We start from the raw sequence: 19,581 nt of genomic DNA, 5'->3' as shown, positions 1-19,581 counted from the left end.
AGGCAGACACGGTGTAGCGTGTTAAGTTTACACAGCACCTCATGTGTAGACGAAAAACACAGATGGCCCCGTGTAAAACGAACACGTTTCGACGTGTCCGCTATGGGACAACGGTTTACACGTCTGGGCGTGTTATTTTTGCTAACAGTGCAGTTATTCAAAGCGCTATAGACCAAACGGGAGGAACAACTTCGTCATACAAACTTTATTATTTTCACGACATCAAAAACAAAGCCTGCTTGCCGAAAGCTAGAGATGACAGGAACCTTGGTCTCCAATGTTCAGTCTCAGTAATAACTAAAAGCTTAACTTCAATTTTTTTTTAAAGCTGCTGAAACATTTAATACTCAGGATGCCTTTTTTCTCCCATTTAATTTCAGACTCAGAGAGTAATAAAAGCCTGCACACAAACTTATTAAATACATGGCATTCGCTTCACCATTTGAAGTTAATTCAAACGTTTTATGTTTTTCTTTTATTATTTTTTTACATTTACTCGTATGTCATAAAAAAGTTCTCTCGGACTGCCTTAGACTTTTGAATAAAGAAAATATTCACTCGAAGTTTCCACAAATAACTAAGGCGTCACTCGCTCCATGCTGTAAATAAGATAAAATTTATTGAGGACATTCACTCAGCTGTTTGGTTTTCCAATGTGCAATGTTTCAGCTAACTTATGTTAAGGCTTAAAAAAAAAAAGAATACATGGTGCACCTTGTGCACGTCGACCCAATTCATAGTCATACAGAGCAAGTCAATATTCTTTTATTGTTACAATATCACTCATAAACACAACTTAAATAGCTAGCAGTTCAAACATCCATTTCTGCGCAAACCCTGCAATACAAAAGTTGTAGAACCTGCTAGAAACAAAAGAGAAACTTCCCGTTTCTTCACGTGTCGCATGACACAAAGCAGGCTCCCACTCGTCCGCCCTGAACGCATAGCTGCTGGCGAAGCCACGTGGCTCCTGCTTCTCTCACCCACTACCCTCACTCTCTCCCTCCCCCCTCCCTCTCTCCCTCCGCGACGCTCCCCAACACCACCTAGAGGAGAAGGCCAGCACACGCCTCCGGTGACGTCACGGCAGCAGGCTGACGAGCGTCGCGCTATAGAGCTGAGCTGAAGGCTTCGCGCGTAGCTTTTACGTTGTAGAAACGCGGGTTTTCGCACAATTTATTTTTTATGAGCTAACGTGAGAGCTGTGAACGCCGAGTGATATAAAGAACCAATTTTAGAACGCAGGAAAATTCTTATAACCTACAATTATTGTAGTGAAATACAAGCAAGTGATATCTTGAGACAGATATGTTATTTTTTAAGCGATAGACTGGGTGGTGTAATTATCCCTGACCGACATGGGACTTCTGTAATAAAAAAGAATCCCTATGAAATGACAATAATCGAAGTTGTAGGACCAGATAAAACGAACTGAAGTAACAATTGGATAAATGATGCAGAGGCATTCATTTCATTTAATTTCATTCACCTCAAAGGCATCCAAAGACGCATTACATCAGGGGGAATTCAAAAAAATAAAAGACAAAATAGTAATTGAACATAAAAGAGACACCAACAAAAAGAAAATGTCACACACACACACAAAACCGCTTATTAGCATGTTATTGTTATGATGCAGTTTTACAAATCAAAGTTCAGTTACACAAATCGATGCACTTTTTCAATGAAATGGGATTTCTCTCAGTTACAATATGGTCAGGTAGTTTGTTCTAGTCAGTGTTGCAAAGTACTAAGGAAGAAAAAAGGAAAGTGTAATTATGGCACTGAAATGGTTCAATCTTGAAGGAATTATCTAATATGGATGATATGAAATTGGCAGCCCAGCACTAAGTAGATTGAAAATTGGAATCTGAGTAATATACATCTTGGAAAAAAAAAACACAAAATCAAACCATTTTTCGTCTTCTTTCTAGATTAGGAAGATTTATGCTAGCTTTTAAAGCGGAGACACTAGTTTCGAATGAATAATCACTACATATAAATCTGTCTTCTGAAGATTCGAGCCTCTAGATTATAGGTAACTTAGGTGTGGATTCCAAATTATGCTCGCATATTCTAATGGTGGGAGGATAAATGTTTTGTATGCGAGTAGTTTTGCTTTAATAAGAGCTAGATCGCTACTAAAAATCTCATTTGTATGAGAAACGTCTGTGTCCAATAAACGCGTATGAATCATACAAGATATATAATAACATATAAGAGCCCTATAAGAAGTAGATGAGAATAATATAAAAAATTTGTAAGATGTTTTTTATATATCTTACATTGTTCTTATATGGTTATCATATATCTTGCACGATTCACGCGTTTATTGAACACAAGAATTTTCTCGCACAAATGGCTTTTTCACAAATTAAGTGTTTTTAGTGCGCTATTTGTTATTTGCTCAATCCATGATAATGAGTCTGTGAAATACGCGCCCAAATACTTGTACGACAGCGAGTCTTCTAGTGGTTTGGAAAGTAACGAGTACTGGGTTAGTGTTTTAGTGGAGGACTTAATTATGGACAATTCTTTGCATTTATATCTGTTAATGTTCATCTGCCATAGGGAACACCATGATGATATTGTATCTAAATCGTATTGTGATTAATATAGGCGTATTAATTTTCCGGTAAATAACTCATGCATTAGCAAACAGTCTAATTGTCGATTTAATTGATAATGGTAGGTCATTGATATATATTAGAAACAATAGAGGCCCGAGTACACTACCCTTAGGGACATCTGATGCAACAGCAACGGGACCCAAATTGCCAGACAAGTATAAAAGTAATAACATTCTAAAATTGTGATGTGCTGGTTTGAAAAATGTATTGCACATAGTTTGAAAAATGTATTGCACATAGTTTGAAAAATGTATTCCACATATTTTAGCAAACTTTTCTTATACCTGTGATCAACCTGCATAGGTTCAGCAATTCGAAGCACTCTGCCTGTTCAAATATAGTACTTGTTTTGCAGCAAGCAACCTATCTGGTTACTATATCAAAAAACAGCTGTGACCTATTTCTTGGCAATGTCATAATGTGAAAACTTTATATTTGCAAAAAAAAAGTGTCGCAATACCCGAGCGTTGCCCCATATGCAGATGTACTTCGACAGTACACAGTCTGTGAAACGACACATTTAGGGCAGCTAAAAACAAGTTTTGTACACAAACAGAAGTAGGCATGGGAGCTTCATATTCAAAGTTGCTTGCATTTACAATGCAGAAGAGTCATAAAGAAGAAATGGGTCACCTTTGAACACTGCGAAACGAGCCTCCTGGTATCCATAAGTTCTGAAAATATCCGTCTTCAAAAACATTTATACACATGCATCTTAGATGCTGTAGATTATGTGACACCGAGACACACAATATATGTGCAGCATGTTGGCATTTACGTTGTAGCACCACAAATACCCAACAGACTGCTACAAGGACACCGATTATCTGCACACACACACACACACACACACAGATCGACCGACTTCAGAAAGCAGTTGCCTTTGCATGAGGATGAAGCGCAAGCATGTTGCTGGCCGGACACAAACTAATTTGTTTAGCCTTGACCTCTTAGTGTATCTTGCAACAAAGGTTTCTCAGTTGAAAGTTTTCACTGCAGTCCAACACATGCTTCAGCTCGAACTCACGATGGGTTCATCATCACAGGCGTCAGACATACTCTTCCTTGGTCCGAGTTCGCTTCTTGACATCCGTGACGGTTGGCAGCGAGTGTCTTTGATCGAGTTTCAGCTTTTCATTTCTTCTGTTTGGCATTCTTGGCGTTAATGCAAACATTCATTTCGCTACAGCATTTACACCAGCTCTGTCTTCCTGTGCAAGCAAACTGTAGCCAACTTGTTTCGTGCTGTCGATGTGGCCTTGCATTTTTCGCCCCTTAGGTTTTTCAAGGTGGTGTAGACTGCAGAGCTGGCCACATAGCCCAAGGCCGGGAAGCTGTGCCTTATTTTTTTTACAGCCCAGGGCCACACTGCAGGTATACCACGTTGCAGGTAGGGCGTCAAGTATCCGCTCGCTTGGGAAGATCTTTCTAGTTTCCATTGCTAGCTGTAGTGACTCTTGACATTGTGCTCCACAGCAGTATTCAGTTTTCATCTTCGCAAATGTGCCTTGTAGACACGTGATATTAGAAGCAAGCCAGTTGCCTAGACATTCCGAAGTACTCTTCTAAGGTGTCAGTTTTCAGCTTGTCCCATGGAGGCCGTACAGTAGCCAGAATTCGTCAAAGCAGTATCTGGGATGAGTGACCGCTTCTGCAGGAAATAGAACGAAAAAGGAGGAAATCATATTAATCTAAAGAAAGGTAATGCAATTAAAAATGGTTATAAAAAGAAAAAAACAAGAAGAATGCTCTTCTTTAAGCTGAAGTGGTTCCGTATTTGACAGAAAACACTGGCAGTGTTTCGATCTGGTATTTTGGATCACAAACATCAAAATTATTCTTGAATTTGATGTGCCGAATGCGCTATAATAGTAATAATAATAATAACAATGCTTATTGCACGAGCACATAGAACCAGGTAGAGAAAATAATAATAATTAATAGAGCTTCCTGGTGTGTGGCGAGATTCTTTGGGGAGCCTGAAGCGGCTCCAGCTAAATCGTTAGTATATGGCTCTGGTGTATGGATAAGTAAACTGATCAATGAACCATATTCCGGCTTGCGTGCAGTCCAACTACAGCTCAGAGACCCGCTGAAATATCGGTCTTACTAGTTAGCTGTAGCGGATCATTTCTGCGCTCCGATGAGGATACGCAGAAACGACACAATGTACTTCTGTTGTTGTTGTTTTTTAATTGATGTGCTGGTTGCAACCGCGATAACCTATTACTTGCGTAGCTTGCGAAAACATTCCAACCTGAACTCATAAATCAAGTCATTTTTATTTAATTTTGCACCTGCAAGTAGCGCCAGCATTTGAATATGTTGCTTCCAGGCCACAACCAAATCACTCCCAAGAATGCATTCAGCGAAAAGTAAAAACAAAAAAACGAAACCACGATGATAAAAATTAAAAAGTTCTCACCCTGCCATGCCGTCAAGGAGCGAGATCTTCCCATCGATTCGCTGTATAGTCCACGCTTTCGTAGTCATCCTTGCAGAAACTCAAATATGGACACTTTCACATCCAGTTTTCCGTCAAAGCGCGGATAAACAACATCTGTACCGAATGACAGCACCCACCAGGCACCGAAAACCGAAAGGCAGCTTTCACGTCCACAAAAATTGAGTTGTGTGTATGTTTATACAGCCTAGAACTTGGTCTGCCTCACAGGGGCGACGAGTCTCCCAGCTGTAGATGAGCAATTTAGCCAGTGCAGTACAACCGCTAGCCTGGGGCCTTTTCACGTCCACACACGAGGCCGCGAGAGCACATTCCAAAATGTGCTCGATCTCACTCGAGAGTTGAACCTCTGACGTACCCTCGGTGTCCAAAAACCTACTCGCTTCCAGAGTTGTTCTAGTTGATTCCTCCAGCCTTATTGTCACGTGACCCAACCCGCAGGAGTAAGTAAAAAAAGCCGTCGAAGAAAGGAACGCGACAAACAACCGTTGAGCAGAAAAAAGAAAAAAAAAACAAAAACGCGACGCCGTGGTTTTTTTTTTTGTTTTTTTTTTTCCTTTCCCTCTACGCTTGACGGGGCGTCAAGCGTAGAGGGAAAGGAAAAGTAAAAGAGAACGTGCATTGCAAAGAAGCCAACTGTCAAGGGGAGCCTTGCGGAGAAGCGCACTACCAGTTCAGCCTACTCATGCCGACGCTCCTTGAGGGGAGAGGGAAGCGCTCCGGCTTTCCATCTAGGTGGTGTTGCGCTCCCCCGTCGCGCTTCGGTAGGCAAAGTGAACCAGTAAACGTTTTGTTTCGAGTCGAACGACAGTGTCGAATGTTTGTCTCCCATGTTCCTCTTTAATTATCGTAATTTAAAGAAAGCACTTAATATTTTTAAAAAGTCCCAAGTGACAACCCGCTAGCGAACTGCGATGTTAGTTACCCCAGTCACGTAAAATATTCTTTTAAAACTTGCGCTTTATTAGATCTAAAAAAAACAAAAACATAAGCTTTTCAGAATACCTTATGTCTCTGTGTGTGGGTTGTTGTTGTTGTTGTGGTGGTGGTCGTTGTTGTTGTTGTTGTTGTTGTTGTTGTTTTGACAGGGGGATATCTAGCCGTAAAGCAAACTTTAAATATCAGAAACTGGGAGCTGAGTGCCGAGAAATGGCTCCCATGAATAGGTCTTTAAACCCAAACTAGGCCAACAAAGATCGCCTGTGGCATCGATCCACCCGTTCTGCGTCAGCTTCCTAACCCACATGCCCGAGCCGCAGTGGACGTCAGAAGATCGACGCAAGTGATCAGCGGAAGGATTGACGTCGCGGGCACTCTTCGCTTGATTTGTTTAGTTTTAATGCCGTGCACAGGTGTTCCCGTAGCGACCTCTTCACTTTTTTGTTGAATAACGACAGGGCTAAACAAAATGAAGTCCAGAGTCCGTTCTTCAACTACATTCTCCCAAAAATATCCTGAAATGTTAATGAAAATGTGTTTTTTAATTAGTTATCTAGTTAACCGATTTCGCATTTTTTTTCTAGAGCCCCGAATGTTACGCGCAGGACAAAAAGCCTCAAGCAATTTTCTTTTTTTTTTTTTTCTTTCTGGACCAAAGAAACAGCCTATATTTCAGAGAAAATGTAAAGAAAGGGTGCAGGAGAGCTGGAGAATGTTAACCATGTTGAAGTAACCTGAGATTGCGGTAAAAGAGAAACATTAAAACCTAGAGGCAGCAAAAAATATAAAATGTACCTCTTTTACCCTAGCTCAAGTCAGGTTAGGTTAGGTTAGGTTAGTTTAGGTAAGATTAGCAAAGAAAATAATTCTTTCTACCCTCAGCCTCAAATTAATTCAACTTGGTTAACCATAAATTTCCTCCACATTGCGCAATACGTTGTCCAGGGTGTTTACACATTTAAGAGCAATGAAAGTCTTCATTCGCACACACGTCCCTTCTGTAGTTTTTAAATGAAAAAAGAAATATATATATATATATATTTTTTTTTTTTCAAAATACATGACTTATAACGTTCAACCCTGCAGAACAGTCACTGAAAAGGTAGCAACCTCGTACAAACAAAAACGACGGTAAAACAGTTCAGCCACCAGAAGTTTTAAGATAACCGGAGTGCTTATAATTTTAATCACCCTCGTAACCCCGCCAAATTTAACAAAGTTCTCTTACTTGTTGATACTTTTCCCCATCCTGCTGCTGTGACACTTCTTGGCAAAGGAAGCGTCTTCGTCGGAAGGCACACAGCACCAATAAATCCTTCACCATCCTCAATGTCGAAGGGTACAGTTAGCTTGATCAGCGCAATGTCGTTAGTCACCAAATTGCGCTGATGGTACTTGTGTACGATTACTTTCGACACCTGAAACCACGGTGCATAGGTTACACGTGTTTACCGCGATACTCTGTATGGTGTAGTGAATTATATCAATACATTTTCTGAACCACTTCCTCGACTTAATTTGAATCATTTTATTTTTTTTCTTAGACGGCATCATTCCTATATTTTCAAAATTTATTCATTAACCTATTTTTGTTTGCATTTTGCTATCATTCTGAAACTCAATTATTTTCAATCTTCACTGACAATAATTTCGTTTGTCGTTTAACAACCATAGCTGCTTCGTTCTCCACAGGAAAAACGACAAGGTTAGACGGTCCGCTGGTTGCTTGCCCCCAACACAAGCGCTGCTGAATTGGGAAAGAAAAAAAAATAACAATAACTGTAGTGCGCGAGCAGGGGGGGGGGGGGGGGGGGAGGGATCCACCTGTATATTATAGGGTTGGCTGGAGCCCACAAGCCCCTCCCCTGGCAACGCCACTGGTTGATATAGACTGTTGGTAAACGCCAAGGCACCCAATTCATATTTCCTCCTGTCATTTAGAATGTGCAAAGAATCAATGAAAAGTCTATTCTAGGGATTTGTCTTCGCGTCGATGATGCTGGTGGTGTTGAAAGCAATTCGGTGGTCTCTGACATCGCAGAGCTCAGGGACTGCTCTGGGCTCGTAATCGAACTTGCGCGCGTCGTCTTCGTTTCCCCGGTGTTGGTGGCTAAGAAATCAGAAGAAGGGATCCTATAAACCATGGCTTGCGTTTCTTTTTATTTCGGCGGGCGATCTTTTGAACATAGCATAAGCCGTTCAAGCATATACATCGGCTGGTGGGCCACGTTGATTCCTTCTTTGGCAAGCACGGACGTGTGCCAGGGCTTCACTTGTTCCTTGATGTAGGGTACGGGTTGACCGAGGCTGCGTACCTGCTTGTGGCTGCTGGTATCGGCAATATCGTGCGTGACGATGGGCAACGCGGTCGATAAAGGTGCTGGTGAACCCGCTCTTTCTAATGGTGTCGTATTCTTTAGCTACTTCACCCGGTTTTCGCGATACGGGATCTAGCATCGAACGCGCCGTGCGTACGTGCGGCGCGCGTATGCGCCACGCGGACAAAGCGCATAAGCGGAGTGGCGTTACGCTCTCCTTCACATTCACACCCTCTTCGAAGGACCTGACGTCCGTAATGTCATAATCGACGTCATTCTAGAGGCCGTCCTTAAGGTCCTCCTACAGGCCGTCCTTGACATCGCCTAGATGTCCTCCTAGATGTCGCTCAAGACGTCGTCCTCTAGGACGTCATCCTTGACGTCTTCCTTGAGGTCGTCCTAGAAGTCGTCCTTCAGATCGCTCTAATAATCGTCACAGAGGTCGCCCTAGACGTCGTCCACCACGTCGTCGTAGCAAGCAGATAAACCGGCATTGCGCATACACGGAGCGGCAGTACGCAAACATTCCCAGTTACGCCCAAGCTAGGAGGCAATCCCACACTGCAGCGCAAGCAGATAAACCCACGCCGCACATACACGGAGCTGCAGTTCGCACACATTCACATCTGCGCACGAACAACGAAGCAATTATCGGTTTGACTTGAGAGTTGGTACATGGTCAATGATGTCGGTGAAACAGCTTGATCATTAAACGATTACGTAGAGACAAGACGTACACACGAATCTGCACCGATGGTGGGAAACAGCTTCATCATTCAAAGATAACTCAGAGAGAAAAGTTTAAACGATTACAAAGAGACGAAGCAATCACTCAATTTCAGAGTGGCCCACTGTAGTCTCACTGACGTCATTGATTGAGTCGTAAACCATTCATAAGATAAAGTGTTTACTCAAAATTTGCGTCATCGGATTTACAGTCAGCAGCGTCGTGAGTTTCATGACGACTGCTATCGCAATTCATAGACAACCAACAATAGTGGCTTTTGGAGCCAATTTTTGTAGATCAGCGCAAACAGTTTGCTCCTTCTTTCTTCAGTCCGTGTTAGGCGAGCATATAGTGGTCGCCCTAGACAACACTGTCGCGACCACCGAAGCTGTGTGACAGGTCGGGTGATTGGGATCAAACTAGAGGTACCGTCCAGTATGCCTGGGATTCCTGTACCCAAACTCTTAATGTTCCCTTTTCACGATCACGTCGAGAAAAAGTACGTATCGTCCTTCTCACGTTCCACAGTGAACTGGATGGGCGATTCAATGGAGTTGAGTTGCAAGAAGCATCTTTCCACTTCAGACTTTTGAAGGATGCAGAATCATTTGTATAGCGCAGGAACATTTTGGTGTTGTGAGGAATGACTGTAGGGCCTGTTGCAGACATTTGACGATGCACAGGTAGGCTGTGATAACGGAGATGGACGTGTCTATTAAGGTTCTACCGGCTTGCTTGAAGAACTCCGCTTTGACGCTAACGTTCGTGCTGCTGTGGCAGGAAACTCCAGGAGGCTGCACAGTTCTTCCATGATAACTGCAGTCCTGTTGTTCAGTTATTCGTCTTTTTCGAAGGCCTTCCTAGCACTGGCAAATGCGAGGGGAAACACAACACTTGTGAAAAGCGAGACGACTTCGAATGACACACAATTTCCTCAGAGCTGAGCTTCTATTTAAGTCCCTAAAGTTTCTCACATAAATCGCCTTTTTTCCCACTATGGAAGAAAGAGAACAATGAAGTTAGTTCGACACGGCTCGAAGTGGAGAAGTACAACAGTTTCCAATAGGCAGGGGAGCAAGGCGCTTATGTATTTTGGGAAGGCCGTAAAATTCCTGGGTATATTAATTCCTACAGAGAAGGAGCAGGGGGAGTCTTCTCGAGTCTAGATGTTTTTTGAAAATATCCACAAGGGAATTTGTTCAGCTTTGCTTGGTTTTATACTCGTAGCAATACGTCAGTATCTTAACTCTTCATCAACATTTGTCTAAATATTTGTTTTAATCAATTGTTGGGGTCCTGCTAAAGATAAGCAAAGATTGGTCCCCATTGGAGCATCATGACATAGAATTGTGGATAACTATTAGGCAGGACATCGAACTATAGGGGGCGCTCTGACCCGTTTGTTTTCCCCACGCTCGGTGTTTACTCAACACAAGGCCTGTGCACATGCCGACAGGCCTTATGGGCATGTCCATGTCATCTTCTACAATAGAGCGCGGGCCACAGTTTAATACTAACAATCGACGAAGCGACGTTAAGTGCCGGATCTATCCTCAGAGAATGCGAGCTTGACCCACTTCGGCTTTTGTGCTGAGCCGGGACCGTGCATGCTGCGTTGTTCATGCAGGCCGTAGTGGAAACAAAAGAGCCCCTCCTCCCCCTCACCGGAGAACACGAACACCAGCCGAACGCTGACGCCGCGTTCGGTTATGTCGGCCGAGCGCTGCGTCATTGTATTTGTTGTCCCCATCCGTATAGTTGTAAAGTTAACCGCTTGGGGCGTCACGGTCTGTCCTCCTCCCCAATATTCGATCGTCCTTTCGAAAATGCGTTGTATTATCATTTTGATTACAACTCCATCATAGTATTTAGACCGCATAGAAGATGTATGTAACGCACAAAAAATTACTATTTTTCTAGGCAATCCCCCTACAAATTAAAACACTGCACCTTCTTGCCACCTTATTATTCTATCCTTAAATTTTCGACCTTTTATAACACTTTTATTTTCGATGCCGGCCCCGCTTCATATATCGCAACCATCGACCAAACTAAACGACACGATGTTGTAAATCAAGTATGCTTACATTTCGTTTTTGATGATACGGACCTTTCCTTCTCCTGTTCACAAATCCTGCCTCGACATACGAGTCTTTAAGACTTATTCTGAAATAAATCAACGTTTTATTGCACGCTAAAAATGCACAAACAGGCGGAACAATCATGCTCACCTGTGAAGGCAGTGAGCTGCAGTGAGAACAATGCCTCGAGTTATTATCGACCCTCCGCAAAGAAACAATTTGTACGTGTACAATCTTCTTACGCCCACAAGTACCTAGACGTGAGATTAAAACGACCGAGTGATTAAAAATGTTTATCATATATTGCCATTATGCGATGTTATTCTCATTTTGATGCTGCAAACGCGTTGGTAGGTTGAGAGAAACGCGAGAGAGCGTCTGGTTTTTTTCGTGTTTAAAAACGTCACATTAGATTTCTCCTGAAAATTCTTATAAAACGTACAGCGGGATACGGCACATTTTAAAACATACTGCTACGACGTCGTAACAATGCTCAAAAAAGTCCTTTCTTTTTAAAATGTGCCCACAATGCTATCATTATGTACGGGGCTCTTCTACCGTGACCTTCGTCAAAAAAAGGAAAACAACACCATTGGTTCAGTACATTGTAAGGAACTTTCGATAGCACGACGACCTACTGCGGCTGCGGTTTTGCGACAGAATATTGTGATAATATATGTAGGCACAGGTGTGTCCTCAGTTACACTTTAATTACAGAAATTGCGTTTTTATACCCTAGATTATAACTTGTTACTTAAAAACCCTAATTTAAGTGGACTACTGCAAATCTTCAACGGTCAACCAGGAAAATGTCTGGTAAGAGAAAATTGTCCAAGTCCTAGCGTTCTTGTCGGGGTAGTGAAATCTGCTTCCCGACCTAGTTTCTTATGTGCTGCGGCCTGGGGGGCTGCCGTGGATTGCGTTCGCGAGAAAGTATTCGAAGTGCACCAAGGCTACCAGTGTTTGAAAGTCCTACGTGTATATCGGTAAAAGGCGATTTCTTCGGAGAAGCCCAAGAAATTCTTCTTATGCGTTTTGCGCTCGGTTCTGCAAACAACAGCTTCTGCTACATCGTGTTGAATCTTCACGGAACCCCCAATATTCTCATTTCTAGTTTGTGTGGTTGTTCTTCAGTGCCCGAGTCGGCATATACCTCGGATTACGTCTCTCAAGTCCGGTATTTCCATCGTAAGTGCGCTGCAATCTACCCCCTGCCAACAACTGATTGTTCTTGCACCTGTACCCTTCCGGACTACCTCTAGAATTAGGCAGTGTCTATTTCCTAGCAGCCGGGAGAATACTTTCGCCGGAATTCTTATTGGCGGTTGATTTCCATTAGCTGACTAAAATCATGTGACAACTGCAGGTAGAATACTGACCTTCTTATTGTGCCGGTGTTTTGTGAAAACACGTTTCAAGGACACCTCTTTGTGGATACACGTCTTATAGGCACATTTCGTCGTCACTAACGTTTCATCGTCATTCGTTACGCGAAATGCACGCTGTAGGGACATTTCGTCAAGCGTGTATACCTGAAGCGCGTGCTCACCGACCCAGCCCACCCGTTCACTCCGCTTCGTGGCCACATGTGCGGTGGCTCAGTACAGGAATGTTAACCTACCTTTCCTACCCCTACACGTCACTTCGCGGCGACAGTCTGGGGCCGCTCATTACATGAAGAAAGAAAAAGAGAAGCTAATATAGGAAAGCTAGTCTGAGGTGTCTATGAAACATCGCTTGTCGGTGAAACGTCGTTCAATGAAGTGATTGTACCGCCAATGAGTGGCGACTGCCGGTAGAGTTTCGGAGAAATAATTCTGCCGGCTGCCGGGAGAATCTACAGTGCCTAAGAATCACAACACTTCTTGGTTGCTTAGCAATCTTCTCAGATGTATAACAGCTTAGTTGTAACTCTTCACACATGACGGAGTGCTTGCAAGTTTGTACTTGTCTACGAAATAATCTATCTAATAAAATTCTGGGAGATTTGAAAAAAAAAGTCCCGGATGTTTCTTTACCGGCCTTTTTACCATCACCAAGGCGAGTATATTGTTTTATGGGCTTCCTTGATGTTTTGAATAGGTTTATGAAGTTCGAAAGGTAAAAATTACTTTAGAACTTCCAACCTTTTATTTTATATCCAGCTACAAGGTTGGCGCTTATATTTATTCAGTTTTACGGTGACAACAACCAATTTGTTACATATTTAACGACACCGCGGTTAATAGGAAAATCTGTAGGCAGCTGTAGTCCGATGGTAAAGAGTACCATAGGACAAGCTAAAGAATAAACTATAGCAGACCACACAGAAGGCAACAGACGGCTAATGAAACCATACGAGGAGCTATGTGCAGCTGTAGCACGCTGTGTAAAGAGAACAACGGAGGAGCAATAGAACAATCTTTAGCAGACCATACACAAGGTAACATAAAGTCAAGACATCTAAGAATATCCCCATGTTCTGTGTGTGTTTTTTTTTTTTACATTGAAGCAAAAATAAACATCACGCTAAGAATATCTCGATGTTGTGTTTTTTGAAACATTGAAGCAAAAATAAAAATAACCAGAGAAATTAAATTAATTCTTTTCTCATTTTGCCTTGTCTTGCTCTGCATAAGGAGTTTCGCGTGGGGAACCGGAGTCAGCCTTTCGACAGCGCTCGAGCCAGGATCCTCGCCGACGCCCGAGACACGCTGTTATTCTTCTCAGTTATTCCTCTTTTGTTCGTAGTGGCACAAGTTTACCATTAAACTTTAGTTTCTTTAGTTCTTCGCCACTACATTATTTGTTACTCGTGAGAATATTTAATAAGTGGTTTTGCATATACTATCGTGGACGCTGTTAGCTGTAACCAACGAGCTTGAGTCTTACCTTAGAGCGGTAAACCGGAACCCACTGCCTGCAGCGGAAATGGCACCCCCCCCCCCCCCCCCGGTTGGCGCCATCTTGCCTGTTTGCCACATTAGTGATCACGTGACGTTAAGATGGCTGTGGCCAAAGGTGGGCCAGATCAGATTGGCCAGATCGCGGTCAGCAGATGGGCACTCTGGGACTGCGTTCGAATCTTACTCGAATGGCGCCGAGTTATTCCGACGAATCAAGTCACGTGATAAGACAGATGCAGCAACGCTGGACGTGGGTAGGTTTTCGAACGCAACAGGTACAAGGACTTCACCCCCAGGAGTGAGATAGAAGCTGCGTTCGATTTACTTGCACCTCCTGCACCGGTGCAGAAAAGTGTGGGGCGGTGTACTTAAGGTCGTATCTCAATACATATACCGGAAGTAGACTGCCCTACACTTTTCTGCACCGGCGAAGGAGGTGTAAGTTAATCGAACGCAGCTTTTATCTCAGTCCTGGGTGAATTTCTCGTACCCGTTGCGTTAGAAAACCTACCCGCGTCCAGCGTTGCTGCATCTGTCTTGTCACGTGACTTGATCCGCCGGAATAACTCTGCGCCATTCGAGTAAAATTCGAACGCAGCCCAGGAGTGGGCATGCGCTGACCGCGATCTGGCCAATCTGATCTGGCCCAAATCTGGGCGCAGCCATCTTAATGTCACGTGATCACTAATGTACGTGGCAAACAGGCAAGATGGCGGCAACCAGGGGGGTGCCATTTTTGATCGCTGGTTTACCGCTCTAAGTTTACTCAAGCTCGTTGGCTGTAACATGCCAGAGACGGCCGTCGCTAGAGTGCCTCAATGTTGCTAGCCGTCGCGCACCCCCAGCGCCGCATAGCAGGTGCCGTCCAAAACTCCGCGCATGCGCCATGTGGCGAACTCGCTCTTCCCACCTGCGAGCACACCCTTGCATTGTCGTCTGCTAGGCGTAGAGCAGACGACGCCGCAGCGTCGTCTGCCAATGTTCGCTGAACCCGGTTTCGTGGGCGCCTATTTAGGCACAGATCAGCCGTCTCTGCTCGTCTGATATCCTGGCACATAAAGAACTGGTCTCAACCTCATTCTAGGCAGGCGTGGTTTATTGGGACAGATTGGATAGTCATTGTGGCATAACCCCTGTCTACGTTTCTTGTTTTTCGTTTTTTTTTTTTTTTTTGCTTTTTTTAGGGGTAGTCGTGCGCGATGCATGTTTCAACAACACGCGCTCGCGAACCAGCATGAGCGCAGCAGGTGTGATTCAGAAATTGGCCGTCAACTGCCAGTTTCACCGAGATAAATGAAGTAATCTACTGTGATATATACAATTACTCGTGATGACTATCCTCAGTCAGGCGGACGCATATCCGTGAGTCAGGGAATCAACCACCTCGTAAGAGGTGCCCACGAAACCGTGGGCGCCTCTTACGCACCTCTTACATGGTGGTTTGTTCAACACGAAACCGTGTTCAACGACTATTGGCAAGCGCTGTTACGTTGTCTGCTTTGCGCCTAGCAGACGACAAAGCGGAGGTGTGCTCGCCGGCGAGAAGAGCGAGTCTGCAACACGGCGCATGCGCGGGGTTTCGGAAGTTGCCTGCTATGCGGCGCTGGGGGTACGGGACGGCCGCCGCTCGCGTGTTACAACTTACAGCTAACAGAGTCCGCGATAGTACATCTAGTATTAAAGTCAACATACTGTAAATACATATTCGTAAAAATCATTTAATCCTTCCATTTTTCAGGAAATTAGGGTTCCCATCATCTTTTAAGTGTTTTAAAGCGTTCTATTTTTACTTAGGTTTTATACTGACGTTTTATCTTGTGAGTTCACAACAATAAATAAAATAGAGAATCACTCGCATTTCGTTATGTGTTATGTACTAAACTAGGATACTAAAAATAATCCGACAACAAAATCGATCATTCAGTTGAACGCTAGAAATCCCACAGAATACCAATGTTCTGCACAACGTTAGCAATTCACACAATTATGTTGATAGCTGATATAATTATGAGATATTTAAATAAAGCTACCTAATTACTGTGTTCAAGCATATTTGAACACTTCCCTCGACATATAAAAGTTAAACACTATTTGTTTTTTCTTTGTGCATTCCCTGACTTTAGTCTGCAATTACTGACTTCGAGGTATACTCCTCAAAGACACTTAAAAATTCAAGACATTTGTCAAAAAAAAAAATCCAAGACATTTGATATGTTTGCCAAATAAAAAGTAATTGACATTGTCCAAAAACGATCCTATCTAGCAATGATTAAGAAAGACGCTAGAAGAACGGCTATACGTTATCAGCTTCCAATCAGTACAATCTTGCTCAGTTGCCATTACATGTGGTTTTAGGTCATATAATCGATACATTGTCGAGCATAGCCATTAATATTTCTAGAACATTTTAGTCACTTTAATATGAGTTCAATTGCAATCATTGGTTACCTTGAACTTATTCATCGAAACTGCCACTCGAAGCGGTGACCGCTCTCTACATAGCTGGCACTAAATGACAAAGTTAATATGTTAATTCGCCAGATAATCAAATGTCTACATCACCTGCCAGGGAAAGTCTCCTAACTCTGCCCTCCATCCTCCCACTATGTACTTGGGCCAATTTCGTTCGACATTTTGACCACAGTTTGGGTCAGGCCAACCGGTACAGTGTACTAAAAATCCAGAAAGGCAGGATTATCACAAAATAACGGAAACATTTCAAATGCGCGTAAAATTGCAGAACATTCACGTCAGGATCAAATGTTAGTGCTTGAGCTGTCTTATGTAAATATAAAACCACCATGACAGTTCAAATACTCCAGGAACACGTGGACATAAATTAGGTTTGAAGTTTTCGGGTATCATTAAAAATTACTATTTCTCAAGTTTCAATTTTTTAACTGAACACACCTGTTAGGTCCGGCATTCAGGTTTGCTTTAATACATATATATATATATATATATATATATGATGGCCGAGTCATTGATAAGAACAAAACGGTTATTTAAAATTAAAATGCACCATTGTGTTACGGTAAGATGCAAATTTCTATGCGGTGAAATAAATTAATTCCGCTAGATTTAGCGGGGATATTCCGCTGGATTTAGCGGGGAAATTATTCCCCTAGATTTAGCGGGGAAATTTTTCCGCTAGATTTAGCGGGGAAATTTACCCATAATGCACCGCGCGGTTAGGCCGACGGCGCCGGCGACGGCGACGCCGACGCCGCTCAAGCCGGAAACGGGCGCCTAAGAGCTGCGCTCTAAAAAAAGTGAAAGCCGTTTACAACTCTCTGTAACGCCGAATTGGAGCGCAGCTCTTGAGGAGGAGGAGGGAAGGGTACTGAGGGCCACGTGTTCTTGGGGGGAGGGGTCACGTGACGGCAGGGAGGGGTCACCTGACATAAAGGAAAGGGTCACGTGACCCCCTCCGAGGTCACGTGACCTCGGGAGGGGTCACGTGACCTGGGGGTCTCACGTGATCTAGGGGAAGGGGTCGCGTGACTCCCCAGGTCACGTGACCCCCCCGGTCATGTGAACAAAATTTCCCCGCTAGTTTTAGCGGGAAAATTTTTCCGCTAGACTTAGCGGGGAAAAGTTTTCCGCTAAATTTAGCGGGGAAATTTTTCCGCTAGATCTAGCGGGAAACTTTTCCGCTAAATTTAGCGGGAAAGTTTTTTCGCTAGATTTAGCGGGGAAATTTTTCCGCTATATTTAGCGGGGAAATGTTTCCGCTAAATTTAACGGGGAAATTTTCCGCTAGATTTAGCGGGGAAATTTTCCCGCTAGATTTAGCGGGGAAATTTACCCATAATGCACCGCGTGGTTACGCCGACGGCGACGCCGACGCCGCTCAAGCCGGAAACGGGCGCCTAAGAGCTGCGCTCTAAAACTTTCGATACTACTATCGATAGTCGACTATCAAAAAACTATCGATAGTCGACTATCGATAGTTCTGAGACACTATCGATAGTTTTGGAAAAACTATCGATAGTATCGATAGTCGATTTATCGATAGTTTTGCATCACTAGTACCTGCGTTGGAGTTTCGTGTATAGCTCTGTTTATTATAATTGTGCTTTAAGTGTATGGACAGTAAGGTATATGTATAATATTTTCATGCAAAATAGTCTTAAATGACGCTGCATTTAATTTCACGTATGTGCTGAAAATTTACTGCTTACTTTTTCCTACTGCAAGGGCACACGTCAGTACTAAAGCAATCTTCATGTTAGACGAAAGGGTCACCATCCGTGGTACAAAATATCCTGTGCAAACTCCTCTTGAGTCTGAATTTAACAAAGAGAAGGTTATAACCTCTATTATATTGTTTGTTGATGTAGTTTTAAATATTATATACTTTATATCGAAACCAATAGTAAAATAAAGAATATCCCCTCAATACTTTCTTTGTTTAGAAAACTTTAGTCACGTGTGCGGCGTGGTTGGCTTATTTACAGATGTGATTTTAAATATGAGCCATCAAGAGCTCTCTTCCAGTTAGCTTATATGCTAATGTGCACGACATAATTACCAGTATGTCATTGCCCAAGACTTGTCGAATATTTTGCAAAAATGCATTTAGTTACAGCTCGAGCTCAGCATTCATCCATAGACACTTGTGCTTCTTCGACTATTTATGACTTAAAGATGACAGAGTATAACCAGCCGACACCAGATTTCATAGATTTCTCATCGATACACTCTTTGAACGTACAGTGCCTAAAAAAGTTACGAATATGAAAAACATAACAAACCAGTTTCATGAAAACATAAATGAATTATTTTGTCACGTTTGCAGAGACTCGTCTTGTTAATTGGGAGCTCATCTTGGAGACTAAGGTACGAACTTCCTCGGACCCGAGTAAACATCAGCCAAATTGGTGCCTTCGAACTGCGCTTTCTAGCTTTAGAAAATTTAGCTCATAATATTGTAATACAGCATGATGACTAATCCACTCACCTTCGATTCTGTAAGAGGCCAAATAACTCATATTTCCGTTTCAACAACACGATTCCTTAATTTCGTAATTGTTCAAGCTTGACTGAAACCATAGTCGGTCATACCTGATAATTTTACCATCTTTTGTTCACATCAGCTTTTCAGTGTGGTGCTGAGAGTTTAGAAGCGAATATCACGTTTTCTTTTGATATCGATGAATTAGGAGGTCAGCTGTTAAGCCGTTCGGCATAGACCAATTTAAGGGAGACACTGTTTAATGCATATATTTCGTGAGAGGCATCCACCTCTTTACATCTTATTTTATGATGCTAATCAACTTTTGAATTCTGTCGATTTTCATGTTCCTTGTCGCGTTACCAGAAATTTTACTGTCTTTTATACTAAATTCATGTCTAAACTCTCACCACTGTCCCGTATGCAAATTTCATTTAATACAATCGCATCGTCTAGCTTGGACATCTTCACAGATCTCGTAGTTTTTCGCCGGAACTTGGGAAGTCTAGTTAAAAGTTGGTACTATTACATTTTGTGTGAAGTGTGCGACCTATTTGTTGTCTGCTAATTTGTACATTTT

At 42.8% G+C, this 19,581-nt stretch overlaps 1 protein-coding gene across 1 annotated transcript; it reads right to left on the bottom strand.

The window, feature by feature from the left end:
* Positions 1 to 11,129: 11,129 nt before the first annotated feature.
* Positions 11,130 to 18,274, bottom strand: LOC115328180 (trypsin epsilon-like). Its single transcript, XM_029989353.2, has 4 exons — positions 18,229 to 18,274; positions 16,607 to 16,716; positions 11,310 to 11,413; positions 11,130 to 11,244 (listed from the first exon to the last, which is right to left on the bottom strand). Exons 1-4 carry the CDS (start codon positions 18,272 to 18,274, stop codon positions 11,130 to 11,132), a joined length of 375 nt encoding a protein of 124 aa, XP_029845213.2.
* Between the last annotated feature and the right edge of the window lie 1,307 nt (positions 18,275 to 19,581).

Source organism: Ixodes scapularis, unplaced genomic scaffold (genome assembly GCF_016920785.2).
Source record: "Ixodes scapularis isolate PalLabHiFi unplaced genomic scaffold, ASM1692078v2 PGA_scaffold10__122_contigs__length_95168666, whole genome shotgun sequence".
Lineage (NCBI taxonomy): Eukaryota > Metazoa > Arthropoda > Arachnida > Ixodida > Ixodidae > Ixodes > Ixodes scapularis.
Note: the sequence above shows the minus strand (reverse complement) of the source record. Positions and strands in the feature narration are given on the sequence as shown.

What these genes read in the sequence shown, in the direction of transcription:
- LOC115328180 (XM_029989353.2), bottom strand. Translation starts at nt 18,274, where the DNA reads ATGAAGATTGCTTTAGTACTGACGTGTGCCCTTGCAGTAGGAAAAA. An exon ending in TAGGAGACTTTCCCTGGCAG is followed by an intron (nt 11,414 to 16,606) that starts GTGATGTAGACA and finishes TCTCACGTCTAG; the next exon opens with GTACTTGTGGGCGTAAGAAG. An exon ending in GCAGCTCACTGCCTTCACAG is followed by an intron (nt 11,245 to 11,309) that starts GTGAGCATGATT and finishes GATTTATTTCAG; the next exon opens with AATAAGTCTTAAAGACTCGT.